Source organism: Oryctolagus cuniculus, chromosome 6, assembly GCF_964237555.1.
Source record: "Oryctolagus cuniculus chromosome 6, mOryCun1.1, whole genome shotgun sequence".
Lineage (NCBI taxonomy): Eukaryota > Metazoa > Chordata > Mammalia > Lagomorpha > Leporidae > Oryctolagus > Oryctolagus cuniculus.
This window is the reverse complement of record NC_091437.1, coordinates 25,903,016-25,915,847: the sequence shown is the minus strand read 5'-3', so window position 1 is coordinate 25,915,847 and position 12,832 is coordinate 25,903,016. Positions and strand designations below refer to the sequence as shown.

At 54.3% G+C, this 12,832-nt stretch overlaps 1 protein-coding gene across 1 annotated transcript; it reads right to left on the bottom strand.

Moving 5' to 3' along the window:
* Positions 1-275: 275 nt before the first annotated feature.
* WNT8A (Wnt family member 8A) lies at positions 276-11,613 on the bottom strand. The gene is made up of 7 exons (XM_002710109.5): positions 9,323-11,613; positions 6,554-9,176; positions 6,426-6,459; positions 6,117-6,255; positions 4,208-4,333; positions 3,415-3,557; positions 276-2,380 (listed from the first exon to the last, which is right to left on the bottom strand). Exons 2-7 carry the CDS (start codon positions 6,619-6,621, stop codon positions 1,832-1,834), a joined length of 1,059 nt encoding a protein of 352 aa, XP_002710155.2. The 5' UTR covers positions 6,622-9,176; positions 9,323-11,613; the 3' UTR covers positions 276-1,831.
* Positions 11,614-12,832: the final 1,219 nt, after the last annotated feature.

Below are 12,832 nucleotides of genomic sequence, written 5' to 3'. Positions count from 1 at the left end.
CTACGTCCTTGCTGTTGCTGTTTTTAACCTTCCTGAATGAAGGGCTGAGATGGAATTTTCCACGTCCTTGACATAGGCTGCACTTTTAGGGATTTCTCGTTGTCTCTGGCCTCTGACCTGTTAGTTGCAAAGCACTAGAAGTCATGGAGACCAGAGCGGATATTCAGGGCACCTGCTCTGCTTTCTGCTGAGATGCCAACTTCCCTAGTGAACTTTCTTTTTCACTTAAAAGAAAAAGGATAGGTTATTCCCTTTTGCATTAAAAAAAAACCACATTCTTTCTGATGGCAAAGAATGTTTATTATAGACAAATTAAAAAAGGGAAAACAAACTATTTTATTATTGGGCATTTTCTTATTTAAGAACAAAAATAATTCATCCTGAGCATGCTATTTTGTAATCAGCTGTGTTCACTTAATGATATCATGAGCATTTTCCATGTTACAAAGTATTTATCAAGAATATTATTTTAGTAGTTAATACTCCTCCGGAAGCCATGGTCTAATTTATCCTATGGTTGAACAGTAAAATTGTTTTCTACCTTAAAACAATAGGATGGGGTGCTACCGCACTCAAGGTGATCCCTGGCTTGTTTATTCAGCCTCCCTGCAGGGCGCAAGCCCTTGCAGACGGCAAAGTCTCCAGGCTGAAATATTCAGACTTAGGAAACCAGGGGCTGAGCCCTCGAGGCTCTCTTCTTGTGGCAACTACCCTTCCTTGAAAGATTACCAATGGAAGATATAGAAGTGTAAATGAGGACAGTGGAATCCACAACTCTTCAGGTCTCCGGTCCTAGGGCCCTGGTCTGGGTGTACAGACACCCCGGGAAGCCCAAGTTCAGAGAGCAAACACACTTTGAATGTTACCCAAGTTCAAAGGGCTTCCTTATTCCCCAAGTTGCTTGGATTGCATTACAATAGCACCTTCTAAATCTGGGGAGTCTGTATTGTTTTCCTGTGGGTCAGTGCTTGGGTCTCGGCTTCACAATCTGTCAAACATTGAATTCAAGGGGGTTGGCTATGTCTAGTTTGCCCCTTAGCTTGATGGATAATTGGAATACAGAGTTTCCCATTCCCTTTCTTATCCTAAGATTGCCAAAGGTACTGACAAAATGTCCTGGAGGGATCTATCCTAGAAGCATTTATTTTAAAATAAAGTTGAGTTCCCAACCTGGGAAAATACAAATCAGGGTCATTTTACAGCTCGTCTGGAGGAGTCGCAGTCACCTGCCCACCCTCTGCCTCCATTCCCTCCCCTTGGCTGTAGAGGTGGTGGACAAGCCCCCTAGTTATGTTGGGTACTGATTTTCCCCAAGTTCGAATGGGAAGAAGTTTTTAAAAGTGCATAATCAGGTGAAAAACCCCAACATTTTAAAAAGCTCCTGAAAGGCATTTGTGGTCTCCACCTCATTTATCTGCATGAAGTTGTTATTGGTCAAATTCATGAGCAAGGGAAGGTTGCTCCACCAGGAGTCCTACCTGACAAGTGGGTTGGGTGTGGTCTGAAGTTTAAGGGAACAAGTACTCTGGATATCTCCCACCCCCTACCCCCTCTTCCCCCTTCCAGGGCAAGTGCATAAATCCAGGCCCAAAGACCAGGAAGTGACTTGCAGGTGAGGTGAAGTGGGGTCAGAAGGCCCGGGCTCCAATTTCGGCTCGACCAAGAATATGCCGTATACCCTTGGGTCCCGTTTGCCCTCCTATAGTGGATACCACTTGCCCCGCAGACCAACCCAGTGATGTTCCGATTGATTCCCAATCTGCTGTCTCCAGGAGAGAAGCTGTGTGCCCCTCCACAGTCGTGCAATGAGCAAGTGAGTCCGTGTGGGCTGTTACCAGGCACTGCCCTTAGCCCAGGACTGGGCCGTGCCTGGGGAGCGGGTGCAGTAGTATCTGTTCACCACATGCCTACACTGGTCACACTTGACCGTGCAGCACCAGTGGAATTTGCAGTTACAGCTGCTGGTGGCCTCGGTTCGCCTCTCTTCCACCTGCAGCCCACACTCGGAGCACAGGCGCCCGCAGCTGCGCCGCTCCCTCCGGGAGGTGTTGTGGCTGTGCTGCAGGCACTCACGGCCCTCTGTGCCCTGGACGCCCAGGCTGGAATTGCGGGTGCAGTAATCTGGCGACTCCTCTAGAAAGACCAGCTCGGCCTCTGCACTAGGAAGAAAGGCCTCTGTGGGCGCCCAGTGGCCCTCGGCGCTGTTCCCAGCTCTTAGCCGCCGCTTGTCCATCTCGATTTTCAGCGCCCGGTCGTACTTGGCCTTCAGGTAGTCGCCCATCTCCCGGAAGTCAGCCAGCTGCAACCAGCAGGTCTGGATGCTGCAGCTCCCCGAGATGCCGTGACACTTGCAGGTCCTTCTCATGGTGGCTTTCACTGCCTTCGGGGAGAGAACATGAAAGAGAGAATGGGTGCAGAGGGCAGGTGGCTGGTGACCGACTGGAGTATGTTAGAGCGGTGCTTTTTGACTTCGGAGGAGTGTAAGGATTATGGGGGAAGCCTCAGATCTCCCCAGTGAAAACGTTTAAGGGCCCCTCACTGGTGAATTGTAACATCTCCGGGTGATTCAGACAGAGCCAGGCAGGTGCTGAGAAGGCTGTCGGAGCCAGGAAACCCAGGCTCCAGGCCCAACTCCTTCCCCTGTTGAGCTGTTTTCTCTATCTGCCCAAGTGCAGTAAGAATTGAATATGATAATAATCAAGAACTTTGGAAATTTCTAAGGAAAATATCCTCCCTGGCACTGTTGCCTCGGGTCTGGGAGCTAGCATATTTGGGGGGAAGTGGGGGTCAGACTTATCCTCTGGGCCATCTCTCACAGGGATGGAAGTTGCTTGAGGCAGAAACCCCTACACCCCAAAGGCAATGAATTTCCCACGTTGCCCTTGCCTGGAGAAACCTCTTCCCCTTGCCCTGGGCAGCCAGGACTTCTAGCTTCAGGTTCACAGGGAATTTCTCAAGCCAGATTTGAGGTCAGAAGACTCCAGAAACTGCTTCCCCACCAGAGGTCTTGGGAGAACAAACCCAGCAGAGTAGCCGAGATCCCGCAGCCGGCACAGTGAGCCGCTGCTAATTTCCTAGCATGTGCAGCTCAAGTGACCCAACCTTCAAGTCAGGGAAGCAAGGCCTGGATTCCAGGCTCAGGAACTTGCTTCTGGAGGGGCCCCGAGCGGACGGTTTGTGGCTGATAGGACTAACGTAGAAGGCACGAGTTCATTGCCTGGCTCCAGTGCTTATTAGCTGCATTGCCCTGGACGAGCCACTTGGCTGTGACTTAACTGGCCCTGACGTCCAGAGAACGGGGTAATCATCCTGTCCTGCTGTCCTTCTGGGTGGCCTGAGGGCGAGACGCGGTCAGTTGTGAAGGGCTGTGCAGATGTGACGCCGTGGCCGGGACTGGCCGACTCCTATACCCACCAGCCTGCCGGCCCTGTTGTTGTGGAGATTCATCAGGGCTCTGGCATCCTTCCCCTTCTCCAAACTGTCCACAAAGAGTTTGGAGATCCTTTCCCCAAATTCCACATTGTCGCTGCAGCCTCCCCAGATCCAGCCATGGCCTCCTACACGTAAGGAAAGAATACGTTCTGCATATAGCTCCCTGCCAAGCCCCAGGAGACGAGTCTTTCAGCTGGGCAGGCAAACCATCCCCAAGAGCCCTCGGAGGGTGTAAAGTTATTGCCGAAGATGAGACGGGGAAATGGAGGAGCTTCGGGCAGGTGCGGGGAGTCCTAGCCCCGCAGCCAGCTTGAGGCCCTTGTCGGTGCCGGGCAGTCAGACTTCCCTGAGGCAGCCTGGGGCTGGTTCCCTGACCTCAGAGGTCCTCTGCAGTTTAAACCTTCTGGAATTCTGATGCCATCATCCTCTGGGGGTCCTGCCTGACTAGTGACACACCTAAGTCTCTTAGGTGGTCTGCCGGTAGTCCAAGTTTCTAACCAGCCATTTTGAGCCCGAAAACCAAGGCTGCCTCTCAACTCTCTTTGGCATCCTCATTCCCAGAAGCCTTGTGGGCTTTGGAGCCATTTGATAACAACCCCTGGCCTCGTGGACTTAGCTTAGCTGTTGGGAATACTGAGGTCCTGGTTCTCCCACAGCTGAGGGAGCTACTGGCGTCTAGGGCTTGAAGTGAGCAGCGTGGCTCGCCCAGAGCCTGCACTCAGCTCTCAACCCCTCGCCCTCCACCCGCCCCCACACACCGGAAAGCCCAGCTCACCTGTTTTCCCGTTTTTTGACTCATCGCAGCCACAGTTTTCAAAGTCGCCCATGCTGCAGTTCTTGGTGATAGTGTGCATGACTCCAGCCGAGCTGATGGCATGAATGAAGGAAGTCTCTCTGGTGGCTTTAAACAGAAAGAGGGACCGACTGGAGACCTGGGGCCTAATGACCCAAAGCAGAGGTTTTGGAAAAACCATACTGCTTCTCTCCCTCCTCTTCTACCGAGCGAACAATCCTCACTTCATCCAGGCAGCAGTGCACACGCACACACACCCCTCCCATGCTACAGATGTAGGAAGAAACACCCAGAGAGAGAATGATGAGGCCACATAGGGAGTGAACTCCACCAAAGATCTCTCTCTTGGTCTCTCCCACTTGGGTCAGTCTGCCTTTCAAATAAATAAATGAATAAATAAATCTTAAAAATCGATGAGCCTGGCCGGCGCCGTGGCTCAATAGGCTAATCCTCCACCTTGCGGCGCCGGCACACCGGGTTCTAGTCCCGGTTGGGGCGCCGGATTCCGTCCCGGTTGCCCCTCTTCCAGGCCAGCTCTCTGCTGTGGCCAGGGAGTGCAGTGGAGGATGGCCCAGGTGCTTGGGCCCTGCACCCCATGGGAGACCAGGAAAAAGCACCTGGATCCTGGCTCCTGCCATCGGATCAGCGCGGTGCGCCGGCTGCAGCGGCGGCCATTGGAGGGTGAACCAACGGCAAAGGAAGACCTTTCTCTCTCTGTCTCTCTCTCTCAATGTCCACTCTGCCTGTCAAAAAAAAAAAAAAAATCGATGAGCCTGTGTAGGGATCAGAGCCCAGTCCTGATGTCCAGCCTCATCCTCTGTCACTCAGCCACTGGCACCAGGCCTTGGGCAGTGAGACTCAAGGCTGCCGGCTGGCTCAGGACAGGGGCAAGTACCCTTTTCCCTCTTTCTGACCACGAAGCTGTGGCCGTGTAACCATCATAATGGTTATGGCCGCCACTCACAGGGCTCTCGGCTTCCTAGACTACTGACAAATATTGCCACGTTTCGTTTCTTATGCTGTCTGTGTTGTACACATGGGAAGATTGTTCTTTCTGTCCCCACAGTTCTTCTCGGGAAATTCTCCATGGTTGTTACAACGTCGACCTGTATGCAAACCACTGCAGGCGTTCTATGCCGCATGGGTGTGCCCCCTGGCCCACCCCAACAGGCTCCTCAGCCTCTCAGGATTTTATGGCAGTTGGGCAGACCGGAAACTCCCTCAGCGGCTGCAAAACACAGCCTTTCCACGTCTATATTTCAGGTAAACCAGCCCACGACAAGTGCGTGCACACAGACACAGGCACGCATGTGAAAAGAGACATTTTCTTTTTTTTTTTTTTTTTTTGACAGGCAGAGTGGACAGTGAGAGAGAGAGACAGAGAGAAAGGTCTTCCTTTGCCGTTGGTTCACCCTCCAATGGCCGCCGCGGCCGGCGCACTGCGGCCGGCACACCGCGTTGATCCGATGGCAGGAGCCAGGTACTTCTCCTGGTCTCCCATGGGGTGCAGGGCCCAAGGATTTGGGCCATCCTCCACTGCACTCCCTGGCCACAGCAGAGAGCTGGCCTGGAAGAGGGGCAACCGGGACAGAATCCGGCGCCCCGACCGGGACTAGAACCCGGTGTGTCGGTGCCGCAAGGCGGAGGATTAGCCTAGTGAGCCGCGGCGCCGGCGAAAAGAGACATTTTCACGCGTGTCTGCAGAGCCCTCCTACCCACCCCCGTGCTGCTGCTGGGCTGGACAGCGCCGGCCTCCCTGGGGGGCAGTGACTCACTCACTAAGATCAGCAGCAGGCTGTGCATACATGCAGGTCTCACACGCACAGACACACACTACAGGGCACCCCTGCTTGCACACTCCCCGCACCACTGTAGCCACACCCAGACGTACCGCTTCTCAGCCTGTTGTGGGTGGAGAGCTGGAGAGCATTTTCCGGGCAGTTCCAACGTTCCCAAGCAAACTGGAACTTACACTCCTCAATGCCGCTCTGGGCCCCCAAGGCCACGCTGGTAGTATAGGTCAGGTAGGCCTGGTGAAGGGAAAGGGGCCATGAGCCAGGGCGCACACAGGGGGTCTGGCCCAGGGGCAGGCAGGACTCCAGTGGGCTCACGCTCCGGGTGAGGGTTATGCTGGCACTGTCCCCCTCCCCTCTTTTCTTTTTCCGTGAGGGTCCCCTAACAGCAGCTGAGGCCATCCTACCTTAGGGCCAGTTATCAGGAAATTGTTCACTGACCTACCAAAAAGAGGAGGAGTGAGACAGAAGTGAGTGGGGGAGATCCAACAGGGGTTACCTTAGCAGGCGGTGGGGGGTAGGGCAAGGGACTTACCAGGCAGAGGCACGGAAGGTGGCACTGCACATGCCCACAGCCACCCAGAGCAGAAGGAGGTCTCCCATGGCCCTGCCCACCGCAGGGGAGCAGGTGTGGCTCAGGGCCACAGCCAGAGAAGCAGGGAGCAGGCAGCAGCCCCCTCAGTATTTATGTGGGGGACTCTGAATAGCCAAGGTGGGGGCGAAAAACAACAGCTCTTCTTATTTGTCCTTCAGGGGCAGGGCTGCGGGAGTCACTGACCCAATGGGGGGCCAGGGAGGAGGGCCAGCCCCGCCCCCAAGGGAAGCCCCGCCCAGCCAGCCCTGCCCTCTCCCCGCCCAGAGAAGGGGCTGAAGCTTCCTCCCACCTTGTGCCTCCAAGGCAGTTTCTGCCCCTTTGCGGCTGAGGGCCCATTCCTCAGAACCCTGGAGGGGGTCACCTGTGCCCCGGCCCCGGCGTCCTCCTTGTCGGTGAGACCCTGCCCTTTGCCCTGCCTTCCTCCCCCGGTGTTAACAAGCTTGGGGGATCTGCATTTGGGGGTCTTCCTGCTCAGTTCCCCGAACAAGGGGGTACGCTGCGCACCTCCTCCCCGGGTGACTGAGCTGCGATGCAGTGGCGGGGCTTGCTCCCACCACCGCGTCCCAGAGCAAGCGCTGGTGAACGTCCTGCCATCCGCGAGTGCGGGTTACCAAGTGCTTGTGTCTGAGACTCGGCCTCTGGGCCGGCCATGGCAGGGCTTTTCTTCCTGGCTACCATGTGACACTGGAGCTATAGTTCCTCCGGCAGGAGCCGGAAGTGCCTGAGTGAATGAATGATACTGGGTCGTCTTCTGCGAGGGACTTTGTGGCATCATTAGGTCGGGTGGGGGTGGTGATGAAGGGGTTGAGGTCTTTCTTGACTGGTGAAGCTGTTTGCTAAGCCTGGGCGAAGAAGGCCAGAGAAATTGAGGAGCAAATTGCAGGCAACAAGCCACCGTCTGTCTCATTATCCTGTGCCCTTTCCAGCACCCTGGACCTGGTTTGGGTGGGAAAGCGGCCCCTAGGCTTCTTGAGGGCAGTGCACTCAAAGAATGGGCTAGGAGGGGTGTCAGTCTGCAAATGGGTGCTGTCCTGTGACAAGACGAGCCCAGAAAAGAAAGCGTTTAGACATTTTTATGGCAAGGCTGGCGGTGTGGCACAGCTGGTTAGGCTGGCCCCTGCATCACTGGAATCCCATGTGGGCACTGGTCCAAGTCCCAGCTGCTCCACTTCTGATCCAGCTCCCTGCTAACATGCCTGGAAAAGCCGCAGAATATGGCCAGCTACTCCCTGCCGATGCATCCTGGGAGCCAGCAGAAGATGGCCAAGTACTCGGGCTTCTGCCACCCATGTGGCAGGTCCCGCTCCTGATGTCAGCCTGGTCTGGCCTGGCTGTTGTGTGTATTTGGGGACTAAGCCAGCAGATAGAAGACCCGTCTCTGTCTCTCCCTCTGTCTGTCATTCTGCCTTTCAAATGAATGAATGAATGTTAAACAAAGAGAAAACGGCTCCCCCAGCCCTAGCAGGCTCTCTTCCTCTGCTTGCTGAGGTTTCTCTGCTTCTGAAAGGAGGTGTCTTGGGAGAAGGCCCAGTGAGTTTGCCCCAGTGGCCTTCCCTCTGTCTTCCACTTGTCCCAGTTAAGAAGCACATTGAGGGGCCAGCACCGTGGCACCATAGGTTAATCCTCTGCCTGCAGTGCCGGCATCCAATATTGGCGCCAGTTCTAGTCCCAGCTGCTCCTCTTCCAATCCAGCTCTCTGCTATGGCCTGGGAAAGCAGTAAAAGATGGCCTAAGTCCTTGGGCCCCTGCACCCACACGGGAGACCTGGAAGGAGCACCCAGCTCCTGGCTTCAGATCAGCACAACTCCGGCCTTTGCGGCCATTTGGAGAAGAGAACCCGGATAGAACACCTCTCTCTCTGTCTCTCTCTCTCACTGTGTGTAACTCTACCTCTCAAAAAAAAAAAAAAAAAAAAAAAATCACGTTGAAAGTGCCGGCACTGGGCAGAGGGGTTAAGTAGCTGCTTGGGACACCACATCCCATCTCTGGGTGCCTGGTTCCTCCACTTCCCCTCCAGCTTCCCATATATTCATTATGGGAGACAGTAGGTGATGGCTTTTCTGCCACCCACCGGGGAACCTAGATAGAGTTCTGGGCTCGTGGCTTTGGCCCAGCCCAGTCATGGTCATTGTGCTCATTTGGGGAGATCTGTCTGTCTCTGCCTCTCCAATGAAGAAAACAACTGATGTGTAACCTCCACTTTTTCAAACAGCAGGGTTATTTCCTGCCCCTCTCTGTGGGGTCAGAACAGGATTGATGCGTCAGCAGGGAGCTGGGTCGGAAGAGGAGCCTGCCGCTGGATATGTGATGCCGATGCCCCGTGTTGCTGGCAGGGCCTTAACGGTTTGTGCCACAGTGCCGGCTCCAGAAGTGAGATCTGTTTTTTTCAGCCTGTGCAAACTCTGTGCTTGCTGCTGCTTCACTCTCTGGAGATCACATTGTTTCTTGAGATGGAACTGACGATGTTAGGTGAAGGCCTCTGCTCCAGGTGTCAGGAGCCCTGGCCCTGGGCAATGCTGTGTTGCGTGACTCTGGGCAAGCTGCTTGGCGCCAGCTTCTTCACCTGGAAGATGAGAGTGTGGGAAATGTGAGCTGTGGGATGGCTCCTAGGCTCCCCCAGCCCTCCCACGTGCTGCAATCCTAGCGCTGACATTTATAGAATTTATGAATCCTGGAGGTGACTGTGGGCTGGGAATGAGGAGATGTTACCTTCCCCGGCAGTGAGTGTTGAGAGTTGTCGTCCTCATTTGTCGGGCCTGCAGTGAATGGGCCATCATGGCTCCCCGGAAGACAACCGTCACCTTCTCCAGGGTCCTTTGGGGTCCGTGGAGAGAAGCCCTCGGCGCTGGACTGAGCCGGCCCTTCACTGCAGACAGAGGCCTGAGAATGGCTCTCCATGCTGGGTCGGCGTGCAGTTCCCTTAATCCCAGCTCTGTCGTCTTGGGAGGTTTTGTTTTTGTTTTTTGAGTTTGACCCAGGTGTTGGTTTCTCTCTTTCAGGAATGGAATCTGGAGATGAAGGCAAGGGCAGAAGCTGACAGGGGAGGCGGAGTAGGCCCGTGACGAGACAGACGCAGCAGCGGCGTCTCCGCATCCGCAGCCGGACGGGCAGGTTTGCTGATTCTCACAGTGTAACTATCCCCACTATGGCTCACTTGAAACCACCAGGGTGGATGTGAGAAGAGACGCACAGCAGCAAACCATCATTCGGTATTTCTGTCACTCAGGTCTAACCCATGTAAGGGACTACAAGAACACAGCTAATAGAAAATGCAGCGAAATCATTAGGAAATGCTGATTTTGAGTATCTTTGTTCTTAATATAATTTATTTACTTATAAGTTTTTTTTTTTTTTTTTTAAAGACAGCTGTGTTTAACAACCAGTTTGCAAAATTCCTGAAAACCTTAACCACCAGCCCTCAGGAGCCTGTACAAGCCGCCCCCAGCACAGCACAGAACTCAGGATCCTCCATCTAAGGCTACGGGGAGACGGACTACAAAATGCTTGGTAGGGGGTCGGCGCTGTGGTGCAGTGGGTTAAAGCTGCCTGTAGCACCGGCATCCCATATGTCTGCTGGTTCGAGTCCCAGCTGTTTCTCTCCAATCCAGCTCCCTGCTGATGGCCTGGGAAAGCAGCTGAGGATGGCCCAAGTGCTTGGGCCCCTGTGCCTGCATGGGAGACCTGGAAGAAGCTCCTGGCTCCTGGCTTTGCCCTGGTCCAGCCCTGGGTGTTGGGCTGCTGCAGCTATTTGGGGAGTGAACCTGTGGATGCAGGATCTCTGTCTGTTTCTCTTTCTGTCTCCCCGTCTCTCTCTCTAACTCTGCCTTTCAAATGTCCAAATAAATCTTTTAAACAAAATGCTTGGCAGGCATTCTGACCCAGAGGGAGGCCCTCGTTCCATATCGGCCTGTGTGGTTTGAGTCCTCCCTAATCCATGCTTCTGACCCAGCTCCCTGCTAACCCAGCTGGGTAAGTAGCAGAAGATGGCCCAAGTGCTTGGATTCCTGCCACCCATGTGGGCGCCCCGGGTGGAGTTCTTGGCTCCTGTCTTTAGCCTTGCCTAACCCTGGCTGTTATGGACATCGGGGGAGTGAACCAGAAGAGAGAAGACCTCTCTGTCTGTCTCTGTCTCTACCTCTCTCTATCACTCTGCCTTTCAAATAAATGTATATGCATCAAGAAGAAAACACAGAATGCTTCCACGTGCAATGTAACATTAACTAGTTATTTCAAGCTTGTTACATGCAAGGCTTTACCCCTTTCTGAGCCCTAGGTCTTGTTCTCTGTCTTCAAGGAGCTTAGTATGTAGTAAATAAGAGGTGAGCTGTGCACCCATTTACAGTGCAGGATGGGAAGTATTAAGTGGAACGCAGTGAATTAGTGCATTCGCTCGGGGAAGGGCTTCGCAGTGCAGAGGCTCTTCGTCTGCTGTCCCGGGAGAATGCGATTCCAGGAGCCTAAGGAAGCACTGCACACTGTCGTGACGGAAGGAGCCAGAGCAGCGTCAGGAAACCTGGAGCCCGTCTCCAAGGAGGCCAGGGAGAGCCAGAGGGAGGAGCCTTAGCCAGGGTCACAGGGGCCGAACGAGCCTGGACCCCACCTGCCCGAGGCTGAGAAGTTTCCCCCAGCGCTTGACTTTCAGTGCCCACGGCAGGACCGTGTTGAGCAAACCCCAAAAGTTGGTCACCGCACAGCACAGGCACCCGTCCCAGGCCCGCGTGCACTCTGACCAAACTTCCCAAATCCTTGGGCACCACGCATTCCAGGTCCTCATGGGCGGGAGAGAGGGGCGGGGGTGGAGATGGCTGGAGAATGCCTGGAGAGAGAGAGGTAGGATTTCTGACTCTTCACGCCTGTCTGCTAATTAGATAAGGAGGTGGGGAAGAGGGAGAAGCGGCCCACGCATATTCCTGGGCTGTGCCGCTGAGCGAGCTCAGGACTTCCGAATCTCTGCTCTCCACCCCTCCTCCCTGGGAACTTGCCACCCCCTGGGGCACTTGACCCACCCACCCCCAGTCCAAATACCACAGCTGCCTGAGCTCCTGACTCTCCCTTTGGCCCCCTCAACTTATCCTCAAGGCCTTGCCAAGTTCCCCGACCGTATGCCCAAGGGAGGGGGGAGTGGGGCACATTTCAATTTTCTCGTTCAGGTGCAGGGCTCCAGGTGTGCAGAGGACAAGAGCCCAGCCGCTGTGTGCACGGGGAGCAGCAGGCGGCAGGGAAGGGCCGGTTCAGCTTTGCGGGTGTTTCCTTCATGAAGCAGGAGGCTGCCTAGGGATGGCCCTTGTCATTCTCAGCCATGTTCCTTCGCATCGCCCCATCGCCGAGGATGGGGGCGTGCTGCTCCTACCCAGCGGCTACAGACGGAGGCGCTCAGATGGGAGAGGTCACCTCTTCACCCTTAGCCTTTCCACTCCACACACTCACACACACACACACACACACACACACAAGTTTGTATTTACTCTTTTTGAGAGACAGAGAGAGATGGAGACTTTCTAGTCGGTGGTTGATGTCTCAGATGCCTGCAAGGGGAGCTGGGTGCCTAGAACCCAATCCAGGTCTCCCGTGTGGGTGGCAGAAACCCAAACACTTGAGTCACCGCCTGCTGCCAGCCAAGCTGAAATCTGGAGCTAGAGGCGGGACTCAAACCCAGGCACCCCGATACGGTTTGTGGGTGTCCCAAGCTGCACCGTAACCACTGTGGCAAATGCCTGCCCCGTGTCTATTGTGTTTTTGTTCCCTCACTGATCTAAATTCCCATTTCTGGACAGTGGATTTTACACAGCAGTTCTCAATCAATGTTTCTTGACTATAAAGAAAGAAGGTATGGATCTGATTGGGGGATTTTACTGCTTTTAAGAAAATATGCATGCATACATCTGTTCATTTACTCCAAAAGCACTTACCTGCAGAGTACAGGCCGGTACGTAACCCTAGTGGACCCATGGAGAACGCCATAGGAGATACCATGGAGATACATGGGAGATATCTTGGAGGAGTTCTCAGTCTGGTTTGAGAGAGCAGCTTGAACAATTTAGAACCAGAAAGCTGGGACAGAAAGGAATGCCCATGCAGAGGACTTCTGATTGAGGCCTGCCATCTGGTGGCAGTGAGTGGTACAACAGGCTCAGTTGGTTGCCAGGCTGTGAGATTCAGCACTGAAATTTCAGCCTTTTAGTAATTACTTAATGGACAGCCAGCCCAGCTGTTGGCACT

Bases quoted from the DNA above. Each gene is read 5' to 3' on its own strand.
- WNT8A (XM_002710109.5), bottom strand. From the start codon at position 6,621: ATGGGAGACCTCCTTCTGCTCTGGGTGGCTGTGGGCATGTGCAGTGCC. The intron at 4,334-6,116 runs GTACGTCTGGGT...TTCTGTTTAAAG, and splicing joins CCACAACAGGCTGAGAAGCG to CCACCAGAGAGACTTCCTTC. The intron at 2,381-3,414 runs GTGGGTATAGGA...CTCTCCCCGAAG, and splicing joins ACAACAGGGCCGGCAGGCTG to GCAGTGAAAGCCACCATGAG.